This window comes from Macaca thibetana, chromosome 10 (genome assembly GCF_024542745.1).
Source record: "Macaca thibetana thibetana isolate TM-01 chromosome 10, ASM2454274v1, whole genome shotgun sequence".
In the NCBI taxonomy this organism is placed as follows: domain Eukaryota; kingdom Metazoa; phylum Chordata; class Mammalia; order Primates; family Cercopithecidae; genus Macaca; species Macaca thibetana.
In genome coordinates, this window is record NC_065587.1 from 63,252,595 (window position 1) to 63,272,795 (window position 20,201).

The window sequence follows — 20,201 nt, forward strand, 5'->3', positions numbered from 1 at the left end:
AAAAAAAAAAAAAAAGTATGTAGAGCAAGGTCTGGAGGGGTCCAGGGAGTTGGAGTCTGCCATCCTTCTGGTGTGCTGGATGTGTTCACCAGCCTGGAAGCTCTCTGAACCCCGTACTTGAGGGATTTTTATAGAAGCTTCATTACATAAGCATTATCAATCATTAACTCAATCTCCAGCTCCTCTCCCTACTCCAGAGGATGAGGGTGGGACTGAAAGCTCCAAGCTCATAATGATGGCTTTGTCTTTCTAGTGACCAGTCCGCATCCAGGAGCCCACCAAGTGTTGCCTCATTAGAACAGAAAACACTTCTGTCACCGAGAAAATTAGAAGGGTTTTAAGAGCTCTGGCCAGGAGCCAGGGAGGAATACCAGTGCATATTTCTTAGTGGAAGACCTAGGATTTTAAATTTTGTAATTCTTAGGTGCCTCCCTAAGTAGAAAAGGAGAGTTATGCGGTGGGATTCTTTTAAGAAGAGACCAGTTTCCCTACTTCCTGCCCCATTCATGAACTGCACCTTGACGCTTGTTTTGGAAATTTGCCTGTCATAAGAAGATGGGCATTAGAGTTGTATGGCAGCAGGAGTGGGAAGGTGGGCTCAAGCCAAGGCTTACGTCCCTGAGTGGCTGTCACCCATTCTAACATCCTGATGAGAACTTTCGTGCAGAAGTGTGCCTCCACTCTGACTCCTTCAGCTCGCTATGCCGAGTGCCTACAAAGATAAAAATCAAACCAGCCTTCCCCAGGATCAAGGGAGAACCTCAGCAGGAGTGCTCTAGCTGGCAAGGCCCCAGAAAGGGCTGCATGGGCTGAGCTGGAGTCAGGAGTCATTTCAGTGCAGTGGGCCCTTTGTCTCCAAGAGTACTAATCCCCCTAATGGGGAAGCAGCAAGAGGGTGTGGTTAAATCTTAATGAAAGGTGGGACTGAAGGTAACACACTGATCAAAGACAATTCAGCCGGAGTCAGATTCTTTATCCTAGACCAGTGACTCTCAAGCTTAGGCATGGACCGTGGCTCATGCTTGTAATCCCAACACTTAGGGAGGCAGAGGCGGGAGGATCAATTGAGGCCGGGAGTTTGAGACCAGCCTGGGCAGCACAGTGAAACCTCATCTCTACAAAAAAAATTTAAAATTAGCCATGAGTGCTGGTGCACACCTGTAGTCCTAGCTACTCAAGGCTGAGAAGGGAAGATTACTTGAGCCTGGGTCAAGGCTGCACTGAGCTATGATTGTGCCACTGCATTCCATCCTGGGTGACAAAGCAAGACCCTGTTAAAGAAGAAATCAAGCCTGGGCATGCATTGGAATCACCTGGAAGCATGAAAACAGCTTGCCAGGCCTACCCCCAGAGTATGATTCCGTGGATCTGGGATGCAGCCTGAGAATTTGCATGTCTAACAAATTCCCGCTGAGGCTGCTGGTCTAGGGACCACACTTGGAGACCACTGTCCAGATACTGCTATTCAAAGTGTGGTCCCCAGACTGGCAACATGGGGTCACCTGGGAGCTTATTAGAAATGCAAAATATTGAACTCCGCCCCAGACCTTCTGAATCAGAGCCTGCAGTTTAACAAGATCTGCAGGTGATTCCTATGCACACTAAAGGTTGAGAAGGCACTGCTTCCCAAACTCGGCAGTCAAGGGAATCGCTTGGTTTAAAATTTAGATTCCTGGGCTCCCTGTCTGGTGACTTGGATTTAGAAGGTTTGGGAGATCCCAGAAATTACTACAATTAAGCCCGGTTGAGTGAGTGTTATGGTTAGGCCAGCATGGGAACTCCTGCTCATTTTCCTCAGTCCTGTGTTCCTTGGACAAGACCATGCCACAAAGCCAGAGAAAAACCTTTTGCTCCAGGATCATGACAAGGCAGCAGCTGCTCCCCTAGAAACAGGAACTCGGGGAAGGTGGCTCCTCCATGGTCTGTGATGCCGTCAGAGGAAACGGGTGGTTGTGAGAACCACAGAGTCTGCAGTCGGAGCTAGAGCTCCAAGGACCCGACGCCTGTGTCTCTGTGACAGAGCTCAGAGGGCCCTGGGCTTTCCTTCCCTGGCTCGGCTGTGCTTGGGAGGGTTCCCCAATCCAGAATCCCTCAGGAGCATGGGGCAGCTGATCTATACCTGCTGTACAAACTGCTGACTGCAGACGGATGCTGAGCTACCCAAACCGACACCTAGCCTCTCCCTGAAGATCCTCCCAGGCTGAGAGTCCTAGGACCAAGGACACTGGCAGACTTCCAGAAGGCCCCCAAAGCCCTAACCTGTCCAGCCAGAGCATGCATCTCAGCAGAGCCGTCTTCCCAAGCCTTTGATGACAAACCAGTAAGTATGCTTGCTTTTGTTCTCGGATGGCCTAGAGCCAGGTGAGGAAGAATGATCTCCCCGGCTCAGACTGGGTCTGGGCTTTATTTGCTATTGGGAAAAAAACAGCTCAAGGAGAAGGGAGAGTGGCTGTAAAGAGGGGTGGTTTCTGGGGGTCCCAGAAGAACCAAGACCCACCTGCTCCACCTTTGACTGCCTCTTGGAGCCTACGCTCTTCCCTGCAGCTTGTCTTCACGCCCGTCCTAGTCCCATCTCAGTTGCGCATTTGCTGTGTGACTTTGGGCCCCTCTCTGCACTGCAGTGAGACTCCAAAGGCAGGAATGTGAGGGCTATCATCTCTCAAGACAGTTCAGCTGGAGAGCCTACAGTGAAATCTCACTCTCAAAAGGGTGATATTTCTCAGTTGAAAGAAAGGGAGAGATCTCCTTTTAACTCGATCCAAATTCATTATTATTTTTTGTTGAGTTGGGGTCTCGTTCTGTCACCCAGGCTGGAGTGCGGCGGCGTAATCATGACTATAGACTTGAACCCCTGGGCTCAAGTGTAGTGGTGCAGTCCTAGCTCATTGCACCCTTGAACTCCTGGGTTCAGGGGATCCTCCCACCTTAGCCTCCCAAGTAGCTGAGACTACAGGCATGTACCACCATACCCAGCTAATTTGTTATATTTTTGTAGAGATGGCGGGGCCGGGGGGAAGTCTCACTGTGTTGCCCAGGCTGGTCTCAAACTCCTGGCCTCAAGCAATCCTCCTGTCTCAGCCTCCTGAATTGCTGGGATTATAGGCATGAGCCACCGTGCCTGGTCAAATCCATCACTCTTACACCCACCGCTGAAAAATGATCTTCAGAAGCGCAAAATACACATGACAGCAGGCCCAGCCCTTCACGAATGGGCTATGTGACCAGAAGCACAAGGTCGTCCTCTCAGGGAGTTGGTCACTGTATCTGAAATGGGGCCCAAGTGAGACATTGAAAAAAAAAAAAACAACCAATATTCTGGGCAGTGAGCTGATCTCCGCTGCCGTTGACTAACTTTTTCCTTTCACCCGATGCCTCATGTCCTCCGGAAAGTGCCTGGCACATAGTAAGATTTTCAAAAATTTGTGTAGTTAATGATTAGATGCTGTCTTATAAAAGTTGTGGCTAATACTGCCTCCTCCTAGGCTGGCCTATCGCATGGTCTTTATTTTGCTCCCAGGGGCTTATTGGCCTTGACCTGACCAAGTCCTTGACCAGGTGAGGGGAGCTGCAGAGACTTTGGGGAGGCTTCCAGCCTGAGTACAGCTCCCCTGTCTCCGTCTGCCTTTGGGCCCAGCCCCTAGCTCCACCTGCGGCAGGAAGGAGTCTCTCGGTCTATTGCAGGTGGTGACTGTGGTCTTCCTGAAGGAGGGGAAAGGAAACTAAGCCTTACTGAGCACCCACTCTGTGCCGGACTCCTGCGACTCTCCCCACAGCCCTGTGGCGCCTGTGGTGCACCTCATTCACAGATGAGATGCAGGAAGCTTGCATGCTTTGCCTGAGGCCACACAGCTCCAACCAGGTTCAAGGGGGCACTCACCCTACCCAAGCCAGAGGTTCTCTCCCTGGGGTTTCCTGGTCTTGGGTTTGTAAAATTCCTCCTCAGGAGGATCGTTTGAGCCCAGGAGTTCAAGACCAGCCTGGGCAACACAGCAATACCCCAATAATGTAAAACAAAACCAAAAAACCTCCTCAAGAACAGCAGCACCATTTCAGTGTACCCAGGCTGCAGGATCCTAAAACTCTGAGCAGGAAGTGGCTGTCAGGACTCATTTCCATGCCACATGCCCATTCTGTGTTCAAGAGCTCCCTTCCAGATGAATGCTGAACTCCCCATAGGGAGGCAGCAGCAAGCAGGTATTGGGTGTTTGTTTGTTTGTTTGTTTTGCAGCAGGGCGGGTACAGAGTCTCGCTCTGTCACGCAGGCTGCAGTGCAGTGGCACAGTCTCGGCTCACTGCAGCCCCTGCCTCCCAGGTTCAAGCAATTCTTTTGCCTCAGCCTCTCAAGTAGCTGGGATTACAGGCACCCACCACCACACCCGGCTCATTTTTGTATTTTTAGTGAAGACAGGGTTTCACCATGTTGGCCAGGCTGGTCTCAAACTCCTGACCTCATGTGATCTGCTCGCCTCAGCCTCCCAAAGTGCTGGGGATTACAGGAGTGAGCCACCGCACCCGGCCCAGGTATTGTTATTCCCATGTCAATGACATGAGGCTGAAGAACAGAGAGGCTGTTCCATCCGCTAAGGTAGGATCTTTACTCCCCAGACAGGACTGGCCCAGGAGGCCACAGAAATCACTCCATGATGTTGATGGACACCCGTCCTCATCCAGGAAGGAGCCCACTCTGTCACCACCCCATTCAGTGAGCTCCTCCAGAGTAAGGAGCATGGGTTCCCCTCCAGGGACTGCCAGCCCTTGGCAGGTGCCTGACACAGAGCAGGAACTCCATGAATACCAGCTGAACTGGGCCAAATGTGTAATTGTGCCTTGTCCCTACTGAAAAGAATGAAACCATCTGAAAAGAAATACAAAGCTCTGCCTCCCACTCCCCAAACACTTTAATATAGTGTTTGGAAAAGTCAGCACTACCCTGGAAATCTGGTGATTTAAACTATTCTAAGGATAAGACACCTGTCCGAAGCGGTCTCATTTAGTTAATGTGTGCTGAGTGCTTCCCTAAATGCTGAGTAATAGGCAAACAAAAGAAGTTCTTGTCCTGATGCAGTTACAGGATAGTGGCAGATTAAAGAAGTGAACTCTAAAATGAATGACGAAAACTTCCCAAGAGGCTGGGTCCCATGGCTCACACCTGTAATCCCAGGACTTTGGGAAGCTGAGGTGGGAGGATTGATGGAGCCCAGGAGTTCAAGAACAGCCTGGGCGGCCAGGCGCGGTGGCTCAAGCCTGTAATCCCAGCACTTTGGGAGGCCGAGACGGGCGGATCACGAGGTCAGGAGATTGAGACCATCCTGGCTAACACGGTGAAACCCCGTCTCTACTAAAAAATACAAAAAACTAGCCGGGCGAGGTGGCGGGTGCCTGTAGTCCCAGCTACTCGGGAGGCTGAGGCAGGAGAATGGCGTAAACCCGGGAGGCGGAGCTTGCAGTGAGCTGAGATCCGGCCACTGCACTCCAGCCTGGACCACAAAGCGAGACTCCGTCTCAAAAAAAAAAAAAAAAAAAAAGAACAGCCTGGGCAAAAAGGCGAGAGCCCATAACTTAAAAAAAAGAAAAAGGGCTGGGCGCAGTGGCTTATGCCTATAATCACAGCACTTTGGGAGGCCGAGGTGGGCAGATCACCTGAGGTCGGGAGTTCGAGACCACCCTGACCAATATGGAGAAACCCTGTCTCTACTAAAAATACAAAATTGGCCGGACGTGGTGGCACATGCCTGTAATCCCAGCTACTCGGGAGGCTGAGGAAGGAGAATCACTTGAAGCCAGGAGGCGGGGGTTGTGGTGAGCCGAGATCGCGCTATTGCACTCCAGCTTGGGCAACAAGAGTAAAACTCTGTCTCAAAAAAAAAAAAAAAAAAAAAAACTTGCAAAGAGGCTGGGTGTGGTGGCTAATGCCTGTGATCCCAGCTACTTGGGAGGCTGAGGTGGGAGGATCCCCTGAACCCAGGAGTTCAAGGGTGCAATGAGCTAGGACTGCACCACTACACTGTAGCCTGGGTGACGGAGCAAGACCTCCTGGGGAGGCTTCCAGGAGAGGCCTCTGATGAAGTGACATTCAGGACGTGGTAAAGGAAACAGGGGGCTGGCCAGGGTTTTCATGTGCGTTATCTCTCGGACCTGTATGTTGAGTGTTGTTATCCCCATTTTTCAGATGAGGAAAGGAGGCACAGAGAGGGGAAGTGGCTCAACAGTCAGTCCCCCGAAGCCTTGCAAGTCATCACTGCATCATACAACCCCTGGTACTTTTTTTTTTTTTTTTTTTTTGAGACAGCATCTCACTCTGTTGCCCAGGCTGGAGTGTAATAGTATGATCTTGGCTCACTGTGAACTCCACCTCCCAAGCTCAAGCAATCCTCCTGCCCTCCCACCTCAGCCTCCCGAATAGCTGGAATTACAGGTGTGCACCACCACAGCCGGCTAACTTTTGTGGTTTCTTTTATAGAGACTAGATTTCGCCATGCTGGCCAGGCTGGTCTGGAACTCATAAGCTCAAGCAATCTACCCTCCTCAGCCTCTTAAAGTGCTGGGATTAAGTACTCGGCCTCTTAAAGTACAGGGCCTGGTGGCTCACGCCTGTAATCCCAGCAACTCAGGAGGCTGAGACAGGTACTCTTACTGTGACACCAATAAGTGTATCTGTGTCACCGTGGCTTGCTGTGACACCATCTCTCACGCCTGCTTAGATCCCCCTTGCAGACCTCTTTTTTTTTTTTTTTTTTGAGAGGGAGTCTCGCTCTGTCACCTAGGCTGGAGTGCAGTGACTTGATCTGGGCTCATTGCAACCTCTGTCTCCCAGGTTCAAGCAATTCTATCTCAGCCTCCCTCCTGAGTAGCTGGGACTATAGGCACATGCCACCACACCCACCTAATCTTTGTATTTTTAGTAGAGATGAGGTTTCACCATACTGGTCAGGCTGGTCTTGAACTCCTGACCTCAGGTCATGCACCTGCCTCAGCCTCCCAAAGTGCTGGGATTACAGGCATGAACCACCACACCCAGCCCTCCTTGCAGACCTCTGACCCAAGCCACAGGTCCTGGTATGCCTGGAGGGAGCTCACTGTCCTGTCATTGTCCCCTCCCACCCATAGCAGAGTGTGATCCCTGGTCAGAGAAAGGGTTCTAAGTGAGCCGTAGGAAGTCAAAGGAGTGATCAACAAAGGCTAGGGGCTGGGAAGGCTTCCTGGGGAAGGAAGAATAGGATCCAAACAGGACTGACGGAGAGGAGAGGGCATAACTGCCCATGGGAGGGACCTAAGCAGAGGCCCAGAAAGAAAAAGTTGAGCCTGTTGCAGCATAAAAAAGATGAGATGTGGAGAAAACGGCGTCCAGTGTGCAGGAAGCCTTCAGGAGCTGGAGCCTGGCCCCACAGGAGGGAGGTCATTCACATGCTCTGTGAGGAGATAGCCAGGGTCGATCTGGGGAGGGAGAGTTATCTGAGATTGGGCCAGAAGCCTCGGCTCTGTCCCCCTCACTGTGTCTCTTTCAGATTTCCGTCGATGATGTGCTTCTGAGTGCTCTGCTGAGGAACAATGGGAAGTCTGCCCAGCAGAAGAAAATCCCTGCCAAGCCCAAGCTTGAGTCCCTCTGTCCAAGGCCAGGGACCTGTGACCACAGAAGCAGGTAAGCCTCGGGGCCTGTGACAGCCAGGCCCTTCCCACACAGTACTAGACTTCACTGCCTCTGTGGGCCTTCCTAGCCAGCAGCTCCAACACAGCATAAGCACCACTGAGGTCCTGCTGCATACCAGGCCCTGCCTACTGAGCCATACAGCAGGGTCCTACTGCTCCTATAGAGCCCACCTTAGCAGTAATAGTAAACAATGGGGTAAATGAGAAAATAGGAGAAAGCAATAGGCACTGACCAGAATATTAAACCAGGAGGCATGATAGACCCCCAGGCATTTCCCAAGGCTTCCCTCCTTCTCAACAAGTTGTTTATCCAAACATCGAGCTGGCCATCCCCACCTCTGCAGCCCCCTAGAGCTGCACTGTCCATTGCAGTAGCCACCAGCCACACGCAACTGCTTAAATTTAAAATTTTAGGCCGGGGTCGGTCACAGTGGTTCATGCCTGTAATCTCGCACTTTGGGAGGCCAAGGCAGGCAGATCACCTGAGGTCAGGAGTTCAAGACCAGCCTGGCCAACATGGTAAAACCCTGTCTCTACTAAAAATACAAAAATTAGCCGGTCATGGTGGCAGGCACCTGTAATCCCAGCTACTTAGGAGGCTGAGGCAAGAGAATCACTTGAACCCGGGAGGCAGAAGTTGCAGTGAGTCGAGATCATGCCACTGCACTCCAGCCTGGGCAACAGAGTGAGAATCTGTCTCACAAAAAAAAAAAAAAAAAAAAAACAGTCTTAAATCACCCCAGCCACATTTATTTTAAGTAAGTGCTTGATAGCACATGTAGCGAGTGACCACCTTGTTAGACAGCACAGAATTACAGAACATTTCTATTATTGTAGAAAGTTCTGCTATACTGTTCTAGTGGACCTGACAGGTACTGTGAAATTACCTGAAGTGACATTAGGGCTGTCTTTTTTATTTTTGTGCCTTTTTTTTTTTTTTTTTTTTTTTTTTTTTTTAATGCATGATCTTGCTCTGTCACCCAGGCTGGAGTACAGTGGTGTGATCATGGCTTTCTGCATCTCGAACCTCTCAGGCTCAAGCGATCCTCCTACCTCAGCCTCCCAAGTAGCTGGGACTACGGGCACATGCCACCATGCCTGGCTCCATTTTAAATGTTTTTGTAGAGATGGAGTCTCCCTATGTTGCCCAGGCTGGTCTTGAACTCTTGGGGTCAAGTGATGCTCCTGCCTTGGCCTCCCAAAGTGCTGAGATTTCAGGCATGAGCCACCACGCCTGGCCCTTGCCAGGACTGTCTTAATGGTAGAAAAATAGCATAGACAATGCATATCCTGAGTCTATAACCATGATTTTCTAATATAGTCTTGACTAAAACTCTCAGTTTCTAGGACAGTTGAACAATAAAAATATCCTAGCAATTCTGGTATTTTGATGTTGGAACTATGGCCCCAGGTCTATTTCTTGTTCCCCCAAACAGGCCACAAATCCTTTCTCAAGTCACACCTTGATTGGGATTTCAATAATGTATTAGGGTTCTCCAGAGAAATAGAACCAATACATGATGTGTGGGGGAATGTGTGTGTGTGTGTGTGTGTGTATAGAGATTTTGTTTTGAGGAGCTGGCTCACACGATTGTGGAGGCTATACGTCTGAAATCGGCAAGGCAGACTGGAGACCCAGGGAAGAGCTGATGCTGTGGTCCTGAGTGCGACCACAGTCTGGAGGCAGAATTCCCTCTTCCTCAAAGGACGTCAGTCTTGTTCTTTTATGACCTTCAGCTGATTGCATGAGGCCCACTCACATTATGGAGGGTCATCTGCATTACTCAGTCTACTGACTTAAATTCAATCTCGGCTGAGCGCAGTGGCTCACGCCTGTAATCCCAGCACTTTGAGAGGCCGAGGTGGGTGGATCACCTGAGGTTGGGAGTTTGAGACCAGCCTGACCAACATGGTGAAACCCCATCTCTACTAAAAATACAAAATTAGCCAAGCATGGTGGCGCACACCTGTAATCCCAGCTACTTGGGAGGCTGAGGCAGGAGAATCACTTGAACCTGGGAGGCAGAGGTTGCAGTGAGCCAAGATCGCACCACTGCACCTGCACTCCAGCCTGGGCAACAAGAGCGAAACTTCATCTCAAAAAAATACATAAATTCAATCTCATTCACAGCAACATCTAGACTGGTATTTGACCACATATCTGGGTTGTGTGGCCTAGCCACAATGACACATAAAATCAACTAGCACAGATAACAAGATCACACTACTTCACGGAGTATTTCCTCGCTCCCCTGGACAGAGCCTAGGGACATGTGCCTTATATGGCTTTTGTGCAAGTTTTGCTACTGGGACTTTAGTTAAATCACCTAAATTGGCTAGGGGTGGTGGCTCATGCCTGTAAATCCCAGCACTTTGGGAGGCTGAGGCAGGTGGATGACCTGAGCTCGGGAATTTGAGACCAGCTCAACCAATATGGTAAAACCCTGTCTCTACTAAAAATACAAAAGTTAGCCAAGCATGGTGGCATGTACCTGTAGTCCCAGCTACTCTGGAGGCTGAGACAGGAGAATTTCTTAAACCTGGGAGGCAGAGGTTGCAGTGAGCCGAGATCGCACCACTGCACTCCAGCCTGGGGGACAGAGCAAGACTCTGTCTCAAAAACAAAACAAAACAAAACAATACATCGCCTAAATTCCCCATCTCAAGTTTTTCATTTGTAATGTAGAACTCTCCTCAACCATGTGATAATTAAAGATGTGAAAATCTTAGCACACTGTTTTATGGAGCTGACTAAAAAAAGCAAACTTCAGGCCAGGTGTGGTGGCTCATGCCTGTAATCCCAGCACTTTAAGAGGCCAAGGAGGGCAGATCATGAGGTCAGGAATTCGAGACCAACCTGGCCAACATAGTGAAACTCCATCTCTACTAAAAATACAAAAAGTTAGCTATGCGTGGTGGTGGGTACCTGTAATCCCAGCTAGTTGGGAGGCTGAGGCAGGAGAATCGCTTGAACCCAGGAGGTGGAGGTTGCAGTGAGCCAAGATCATGCCATTGCAGTCCAGCCCGGGTGACAGTGTGAGACTCTGTCTCAAAAAAAAAAAAAAAAAAAGAGGCCGAGGCAGGCAGACCTGAGGTCAAGAGTTTGAGACCAGCCTGGACAACATGGAGAAACCTGTCTCTACTAAAAGTACAAAAGAAATTAGCCAGGCATGGTGGTATGTGCCTGTAATCCCAGCTACTCAGGAGGCTGAGGGAGGAGAATCGCTTGAACCTGGGAAGTCAAGATTGCAGTGAGCCTAGATCATGCCACTGCACTCCAGCCTCGGTGACAGAGTGGGACTATCTCAAAAGAAAAAAAGCAAACTTCACAGACTATGAGCCTACATTGAAGAAATAACATCACTGTGCCTACAAATATGTAGCAAAGTTTACAGCTGGACATTTCAAACAAGAGTACTGGGTTCAAAACGATTAAAACCTTAGAGGTAGGCTGGGCACAGTGGTTCAATTCTGTAATCCCAGCACTCTGGGAGGCTGAGGCGGGCAGATCACGAGGTCAGGAGTTCGAGACCAGCCTGACTAACATGGTGAACCCTCATCTCTACTAAAAATACAAAAAGTAGCCAAGTGTGGTGGTGGGTGCCTGTAATCCCAGCTACTCAGGAGGCTGAGGTAGGAGAATCGCTTGAACCTGGAAGGCGGAGGTTGCAGTGAACCAAGATTGCAAAGCGAGACTCCGTCTCAAAAAACCAAAAAAAAAAACACATGCCTTAGAGGTAGATCTTGACTAATAGAACAAGGGTCACCTCACTCCTATTTCAGTTACAGAAAATGCTGACAAGCAAACACTGATGAGCCAAGACAATTCCGAGCAGATTTACTTACCTCAAAGAAAAATTATTTAGAATTGTGAGTAAATTCTGCCAACCAAGCTATTAATCTGTCACTGCAGTAAAACAGATTGAAGCACATTTTTTTCTTTTTTTTTTTTTGGAGACGGAACCTTGCTCTGTCGCCCACGCTGGAGTGCAGTGGCGCAATGGTGGCTCACCGCAACCTCCGCCTCTCCTGTCTCAGCCTCCTGAGTAGCTGGGATTACAGGTGCCCGCCACCACGCCCAGCTAATTTTTGTATTTTTATTAGAGACGGGGTTTCTCCATGTGGGCCAGGCTGGTCTGGAACTTCCGACCTCGGGCTATCTGCCTGCCTCGGCCTCCCAAAGTGCTGGAATTACAGGCGTGAGTCACCACGGCTGGTCAGTCTTGCAACCTTTTTTTTTTTTTTTCGTTTTGAGATGGAGTTTAGCTCTTGTTGCCCAGGCTGGAGTGCAATGGTGTGATCTTGGCTCACTGCAACCTCTGTCTCCCAGGTTCAAGTGATTCTCCTGCCTCAGCCTCTCAAGTAGCTGGGATTACAGGCATGCGCCACCACACCGGGCTAATTTTGTATTTTTAGTAGAGATGAGGTTTTACCATGTTGGTCATGCTGGGCTCAAACTCCCAACCTCAGGTGATCCACGTGCCTCGGCCTCCCAAAGTGCTGAGATGGCAGGCGTGAGCCCCTGCGCCCGGCCTCTTGCAACCACTTTAAATCTACCACATGCCAGGCCTTGTGACAGGACCTGGGGACACAGAAGTAGACAAGACAGGCACAGTCCATGCCTTCAGGGACAGTTGAGCCCCAGGGACAGGTGCTAAACCAATCACCAACTAGAACTTAGATTTTGGTGGCAGTATGTTTTAAGGGATTCTGACCAAGAGTGTGTGCAGAAGTGGCTGGTCAGGGAAGGCTTCCTGGAAGAAGGGACGTTTCGGTTGGGAAATGGATGAAGGTAAGTCAGCCAGGCAGAGTGAGGCCATTCAGGGGGACAGTGTAGTGTATGCAGCTGGGTGGCTGCCCCCAGGGGTGCAAGGCCAGGGCTTCCAGGAGGGAAAGGGGCCCTCCCAGGCCACATTTTCCCATTCTCATCAGAGAGCACCTGTCACAAGATGTGCATCATTTGTCCAAGCATCAGACATTTCCCTGCACTATGGAATGGCCAGGCCTTATGCTGCAAAGACCTCAGAGGAGAGACCCCTGGGGAGCTCTCCAGGCTGGGTTCACTGCAGGGGTCTCCACATGTGTCTGGGAGGATGTGGAGGAACTAGTCCATTTCCAGAATCAGCCTCACTCTTCCCATGCCCACTTGGAGCACAGGCCCTTCAGCCCACACGGCGCCCCCACCCAACCCCCACATCCTTGTCTGCTCGTTTGCGTCCCCTGCCCCACTTCCTGGGGTCCCAGCTCCATCTTAGAGGACCAGAGTCCTCTAAGACCTTGCTTCCTACAGGGTGTCTAGGATGCAGATGGACCCTTCTTGCTGACCCTGGCTGCTTCTCATACTTAATGCGTTTATGTGCTACAAGTGTCTCAGGAATCCTTACAGAGAAAGGACAGGGGGAAGAAGGGAGGGACACTAGGGTGCAGTGAGGTGGCCTTCAGCAGCTGCTGAAAGCTGGATTTTCAGGCTACAAGGCTCGGCAGTCACAGGGAGTCTGGCTGGCCTGAGCAGGCTGCCCTCTGGGGTGGGTGAGGGCATGCGTCCTGTGCTGAGGGTGCCCTTGCCGCCTGAGGCCCAGCCTTGAAATTGGGCCTTATGGTCACCACATCCTGAGCCTCATGGCCATCATGTCCTGGGCAACATAGCGAGACCTCATCTCTACTAAACAATGGTTTTAAATTAGCTGGGTGTAGTGGTGCACACCTGTAGTCCCAGCCACTCAGGAGGCTGAGGCTGGAGGATTTGCGCCCAGGAGGTCAAGGCTGCATTGAGCCTAATTTTTAGAGATAAGATCTTGCCCTGTTGCTCAGGCTACATGCGGTGCTGATGGAGCACGACCCAATTGCAAATCTTTTCTTTCTTTCTTTCTGTCTGGGCAATGTCAGGGCCCTGCAAAGCTCTGCTGGCAAAGCTTGATTCAAGGGTGGCCCTCTTAGGAAGTGGATGGGACTCCGTCAGGGTGCTTGTGGAGGGCTGATGCTGGGAGCCAGACCCAGGCCAGACTCCACTAGACGTCACGCATGGAGCAGGGCTAGCTAAGTGGGTGACCATTTCTGTCCCTCCATCTAGAGAGAAGCAAGTCCACAGCTGTGGCCCTGGGCAGTTTCCCAGCAGGTGGCCCAGCCGAGCTGTCGCTGAGACTGGGGGAGCCATTGACCATCGTCTCTGAGTAAGTCCATGGGCACTGGGTACCTGAATATGCACTAATAGAGCCAGGCATGGTGGTGCGTGCCTGTAGTCCCAGCTGTTACTAATAGAGCCAGGCATGGTGGTGCCTGCCTGTAGTCCCAGGTGTCACTAATAGAGCCAGGCATGGTGGTGCCTGCCTGTAGTCCCAGGTGTCACTAATAGAGCCAGGCATGGTAGTGCCTGCCTGTAGTCCCAGGTGTCACTAATAGAGCCAGGCATGGTGGTGCGTGCCTGTAGTCCCAGCTGTTACTAATAGAGCCAGGCATGGTGGTGCCTGCCTGTAGTCCCAGCTGTTACTAATAGAGCCAGGCATGGTGGTGCCTGCCTGTAGTCCCAGCTGTTACTAATAGAGCTAGGCATGGTGGTGCGTGCCTGTAGTCCCAGCTGTTACTAATAGAGCCAGGCATGGTGGTACCTGCCTGTAGTCCCAGGTGTCACTAATAGAGCCAGGCATGGTGGTGTGTGCCTGTAGTCCCAGGTGTCACTAATAGAGCCAGGCATGGTGGTGTGTGCCTGTAGTCCCAGGTGTCACTAATAGAGCCAGGCATGGTGGTGTGTGCCTGTAGTCCCAGGTGTCACTAATAGAGCCAGGCATGGCGGTGCGTGCCTGTAGTCCCAGCTGTCTGGAAGGCTTAGGTGGGAGAATCGCTTGAACTCGGGAGTTCAGGACCGCAGTGGGCTATGATCAAGCCAGTGCACTTCAGCTTGGGTGACAGCAAGACTCTGTCTTTAAAAATAAATGAATGGGCCACGTGTGCTAGCTCACACCTGTAATCCCAGCACTTTGGGAGGCCGAGGTAGGCAGATCACCTGAGGTCAGGAGTTTGAGACCAGCCTGGCCAACATGGTGAAACCCTGTCTCTACTAAAAATACACAAATTAGCCAGGTTTGGTGGCAGGTGCCTGTAATCCCAGCTACTCGGGAGGCCAAGGCAGGAGAATCGAATCACTTGAACCTGGGAGGCGGAGGTTGCAGTGAGCTGAGATCACGCCACTGCACTCCAGCCTGGGCGACAAGAGCAAAACTCTGTCTCAAAAAAATAAAAATAGATGAAGGAAGGAAGGAATAGAGATGCTGTCCCGGGAGAAGGGGCCCTTCTCCAGGTAGAAAAGCACGAGCCTTTGCTGAAGTGCTCACAGGAACCCTGTGGTGGAATTTCAGGCGGCTGGACACCCCCACAGGGAGAGGCAGTGGGTGGCCAGTGCCCTGTAGCAGGGAGCCTGGAGTCGTGCCATCTACCACTGGCCCCAGCCCTGACTCAGGAGCTACCTGGACAGGCTAATGCAGGGAAGCCTGGGAAACAGGTGGGACAGGTGGCTGCAGGACCCAGCCTGAGAGGCTCCTTGCCAACCCTGAATGTGCAGTTCCTGGGGCCTTGGCTCATCTGAAAAAGGTACCCCGACTCTTTTCTCTCTCCAGGGATGGAGACTGGTGGAGGGTGCTGTCTGAAGTCTCAGGCAGAGAATACAACATCCCCAGCGTCCACGTGGCCAAAGTCTCCCATGGGTGAGTTCCCACCCCAGGCCCGCCTTGCGGAGCTTCCTGCTTTCTCTTCCCACAAGAGCTCCCCTTTATGCGCGGCTCTGCGCTGAGCAAAGCTGAGGATGGAGGAGAATTGAACTGAGGCCCTGCCCTCAAGAGGGGCAGACAGCTCATCCTAGCACAGGTTGGCCTGTGAGACGTGGGAGCCAGGGGAGGGGCTTGGGAAGGCCCATAGAGGAGGTGTGGAGTTCTGGGCTTTGGAGGTTGCCAGGATCTCATGGTGGAAAACACTGAAAAGTCCAAATAGGAGATGGGAGCATGCCCTGTGAGCGCCTGGCACAGTGGTGCGCACCTGTGGTCCCAGCTACTAGGGAGGTTAAGGTGGGATGATCGCCCGAGCCTGGAAGGTCAAGGCTGCAGTGAGCCGTGATTGTGCCACTGCACTCCAGTCTAGGCCACACAGCAGGAGCCTGTCTCAATTAAAAAAGAAAAACATCAGAGGGGCAGCTCTTGGGAAGGTGGGGCTTAGAAAGGTGAGTAGATAGAATCAGGGTGCTGGGGGCACTGAGCAGGGATAGCAGAGAGGCTGGGACCAACCCAGGTTACTTGGGAATGAGGTCTCCAGGCAGAGAAAGCTGAGGCTGTCCCCATGAGTTTATCCTGCCAGGGCCCTGGAGCCAGGACTAGGAGGACAAAGATGGCGTGGGCCTCCGAGACCCTGAGCCCAGCTCTTTGTGGAACAGGTAGAACTTTGAGGCCCAGAGAGGGAGGGCCTTGTGAGGGTCACTCAGAGGCGGTGGTAAAATCTTGGCTTCCCTCTTCCTCCAGGCTGACCCTGTCCCTTGTCCCTCTCTCTCACTCCTCCAGGTGGCTGTATGAGGGCCTAAGCAGGGAGAAAGCTGAGGAACTGCTGTTGTTACCTGGGAACCCTGGAGGGGCCTTCCTCATCCGGGAGAGCCAGACCAGGAGAGGTGGGTAAGCTCAGCGCCAGCCCAGGCCCTCCCTGCGTGGAGGTCTCAGAAAGGAGCCCTGGCCAGGCGCGGTGGCTCAAGCCTGTAATCCCAGCACTTTGGGAGGCCGAGGTGGGCGTATCACGAGGTCAGGAGATTGAGAGCATCCTGGCTAACACGGTGAAACCCCGTCTCTACTAAAAAATACAAAAAACTAGCTGGGCGAGGTGGTGGGCGCCTATAGTCCCAGCTACTTGGGAGGCTGAGGCAGGAGAATGGTGGAAACCCGGGAGGCGGAGCTTGCAGTGAGTGGAGATCCAGCCATTGCACTCCAGCCTGGGCAACAGAGCAAGACTCCGTCTCAAAAAAAAAAAAGAAAAGAGCCCACAGATATATGACTGCAGGCGCGGCCCAGAAAATAGGCTTTGCCTGACTCCTCAGTCAACCAAGATTTCCTGAGCCCCAGCTCCATGTCCTGCCCATATGAGCCATGGGGGGCCCAGGCTTGGGGAGATGGAGACAGGCCATGAAAGCAGAGGAGAGGCAGCTAACTTTCGAGCAATCAAGGGAGGCTTCATGGAGGAGTGGGCCATGAGTGGAAACTTGAAGGATGTTCCCACAGGATCCCAGGCAACAAGACACATTGGTGCTGGGGTGGGCCAGGGGCCTGTACCTCAGGACAATAGGAGGTTAGAAGTGAGCAAGGCTCCAGCATAGAGGCCTTGGATGCTGGGCTGAGAAGCTCAGGTTTTCTCCCAAGGCAGTGGAACTGCTCCTCAGCAGAGACACGGTGCTGGGCGTGGGCTTTGGGGGAGACGAGAGGATTCATTACAGGGACTCTCTGAGTGTGTTCTGTGGGCCACCTGCTTAGAAATAGAGGAGATGGGGGGTCAGTTTAGAGGACACCGAAAATCATCCTTCTCTGAGAGGTTCATAATCTGTGTTAACACAAGACTTCTTAAGGCATCGCGCTTGCCTAACTGGGCATTTCCCAAGTGTTTCTGAAGGCAGGAGCGTTTCATCATGCAGCACCTGTAATATTCACTCTATGTTCGTTCATTCAGCAAATGCTTCTCCAGCACCCATGATGTGGGGAGCCTTCAGGGAAGGACAGGACCTACTGTATGTGTCAGGCCTTAGGCATCTCTGCTAAGGGAGGTGGACATGGTCCCTGCTCTCAGAGAGCTCCTAGGTCACTGGAAACCAGTGTTCCATGGCACAGAATCTCTATTTGAGATTCACAGTGATGCCAGGGCTTGCCCCTCCAATGCTGAGAGCCAAGTATGATATGACTTGAGGGTGGGGCAGGCAGAAGGCCAGATGTGAAGGGCTGGAGTTCCTAGCCTTGGTGTCGAGCAGTCTGGCTGTTGTCTGCCATGTTGCTGCCATGAGAGCCTATCAGCAATAGAGCAAAAATCTGCATTTCTAAAAACGAATACAGGCGGGGCACTGTGGCTCACACCTGTAATCCCAGCACTTTGGGAGGCTGAGGTGGGAGAATCACTTGTGCTCAGGAATTTGAGACCAGCCTAGCCAACATAATGAGACAACTTCTCTACAAAAAAATTTAAAATGTAGTGAGGCATGGTGGTGCCTGCCTGTAGTCTGAGCTACTTGGGAGGCTGAGGCAGGAGGATTGCTTGAGCCCAGGAGTTCCAGGATGCAGTGAGCCATGACTGCATCACTGCACTCCAGCCTGGGCAACAGAGCCAGACTCCATCTTAAAAAAATAAAAGTGAATGTGAATGGCCCACAGTAGGGATCTAGGCTCAGCCAATACATTGGCAACTAGGATTTTTAATAGAGTATAGTCACAGAATTTCCTTGCGCTGACTAGGAGGGATTCCTCCCTCCCCAAAACACCACATGATTCTGATCTCTTGGCAAAACGTTAAAACAGTGACAGGATCTCTTGGGTCAGTAGCCAGTCAGAGCTAGAAACCCATTGGAAGTCACCTCATGGATCCTCCTCTCCCCACCGTACAGACTGAAAAACAGGCCCAAAGAGGGGTAGGGATGTGCCACATCACACATTCATGTGGGACGTCTCCCACCCCAGGTGCAGGGCCTTTTGCAATGAAAACACAAAGTTGATTGACAGTCTCTTTGATGACCCTGCCTCCCTCTGAGCTGCTGCCCGAGTCCCTTAAGGCAGAGGCAAAGAGGGACGTTGAAGGAGCAGCAGCACCCACATTTGTGTTAAACCCTTTAAGTGACTTAAAACAATGTGTGGGGATTGTACTCCCATTGTCTTCATTTTACAGATGGAAAAACTGAGGCTTAGAGAAGAGAAATAGTTTGCCTGGGGAAACACAGCTAGTAAGTGCACAGCCAGGATTCAAACTCAGCCACAGCTCCTCTCACTCCAGGCCCCCAAGAAAGGCCCACATGGGGCAGTAATGTTGGCACTGCAAGCACAGTGACAGACCAGGAAAGGAGGTACCAGGAGCGGACAGACCTCCTGGCACCCGCCTTGATATGAACCAACTGTGAGAGGCTGTCGGGACCCTTTGTTCTCTGCCTCAGTCTCCCTCCCAGGACCCTCTCCAGCTTCTTTATGTCTCCTCCCTTGCCCTTGGGCGCTCCTGGGTTGACCTCTCTGAGGCCCCTCCTGCTATTTTCTAGGCAGCATCAGCACCCCCACCTCACATACATCCATATGCTGGTGGAGGGGCTGGGGAGGCCAGCCCAGCACAGCAGCTGCAAACAGGAAACCACAGCAGCGGTGCGGAGTGGAGCAGGGCCCCACTGCAGACTGTCCCCCGGAGCTTGAGAAGCCACAGGAAGTGCTCAGTGCTCAGCTGCCCCACCCCTGGCCCATTCTCTGGCCTGGTTCAGCCCCAAGAATATAGTGGCCAGCCCTTATGGCCACTCTGCCCCTTACCTAAGAAGGCACAGACGCAAAGAGAAAACCGTGTGAATGATAGAGGAGAAAGCCGTATGGATCCATGAATTTTTTTTTTTTTTTTTTTTTTTTTTTTTTTTTTTGAGACAGAGTCTCACTGTGTCACCCAGGCTGGAGTGAAGTGGCACATTCTGGCTCAGTGCAGCCTCCGCCTCCTGGGTTCAAGTGATTCTCATTCCTCAGCCTCCCTGGTAGCTGGGATTACAGGCGTGTGCTACCACACCGGGGTAATTATTATTTTTTTGAGACAGAGTCTCTGTTGCCCAGGCTGGAGTGCAGTGGCGCGATCTCGGCTCACTGCAACCTCTACCTCCTGGGTTCAAGTGAGTCTCCTGCCTCAACCTCCTGAGTAGCTGGGATGACAGGCATGTGCCACCATGCCCAACTAATTTTTGTGATTTTAGTAGAGACAGGGTTTTATCATGTTGGTCAGGCTGGTCTCAAACTCCTGACCTCAGGTGATTGACCCGCCTCAGCCTCCCAAAGTGCTGGGATTATAGGCATGAGGCACCATATCGGGCTATTTTTTTTTTTGTATTTTTACTAGAAACGGGGTTTTGCCATGTTGGCCAGGCTGGTCTCAAACTCCTGACCTCGGATGATCCGCCCACCTTGGCCTCCCAAAGTGCTGGGATTGCAGGCATGAGCCGCCGCGCCCGGCCAGAAATACAGACTTCCAACGAGAAGGCACGGTGAAGCCCGCCGTGCCAGGCGGAGCCGCCCGCCGTGCCCGGCCGGATCCAGGAAGATCTTTAAAGATCCATAAGATCCACATAAGGCCGGGCTAGGTGGCTCAGGCCTGCAATCCCAGCACTTTCGGAGGCCAAGGTGGGTGGATCACCTGAGGTCAGGAGTTTGAGACCAGCCTGGCCAACATGGCGAAACCTCATCTCTACTAAAAATACAAAAAAATTAGCCGGGCGTGATGGCGGGTGCCTGTAATCCCAGCTACTCAGGAGGCTGAGGCTGGAGAATTGCTTGAACCTGGGAGGTGGAGGTTGCAGTGAGCCAAGATGGCACCACTAC

General features: G+C 51.8%; 1 protein-coding gene across 3 annotated transcripts in view; it reads left to right on the top strand.

Moving 5' to 3' along the window:
• SLA2 (Src like adaptor 2) overlaps positions 1 to 20,201 on the top strand; it is a 37,507-nt gene continuing 17,306 nt past the window's right edge. The window contains exons 1-6 of one of the 3 annotated variants that reach the window (XM_050807280.1): positions 12 to 2,320; positions 6,170 to 6,257; positions 7,506 to 7,639; positions 13,718 to 13,817; positions 15,258 to 15,344; positions 16,188 to 16,291. In XM_050807280.1, the coding sequence (XP_050663237.1) occupies positions 7,549 to 7,639; positions 13,718 to 13,817; positions 15,258 to 15,344; positions 16,188 to 16,291 (382 nt within the window). In that variant the 5' untranslated portion in view covers positions 12 to 2,320; positions 6,170 to 6,257; positions 7,506 to 7,548. Of the gene's footprint in view, positions 2,321 to 6,169; positions 6,258 to 7,505; positions 7,640 to 13,717; positions 13,818 to 15,257; positions 15,345 to 16,187; positions 16,292 to 20,201 lie in introns of all 3 variants that reach the window. The other 2 variants (XM_050807281.1, XM_050807279.1) reach the window with 2 other exon arrangements.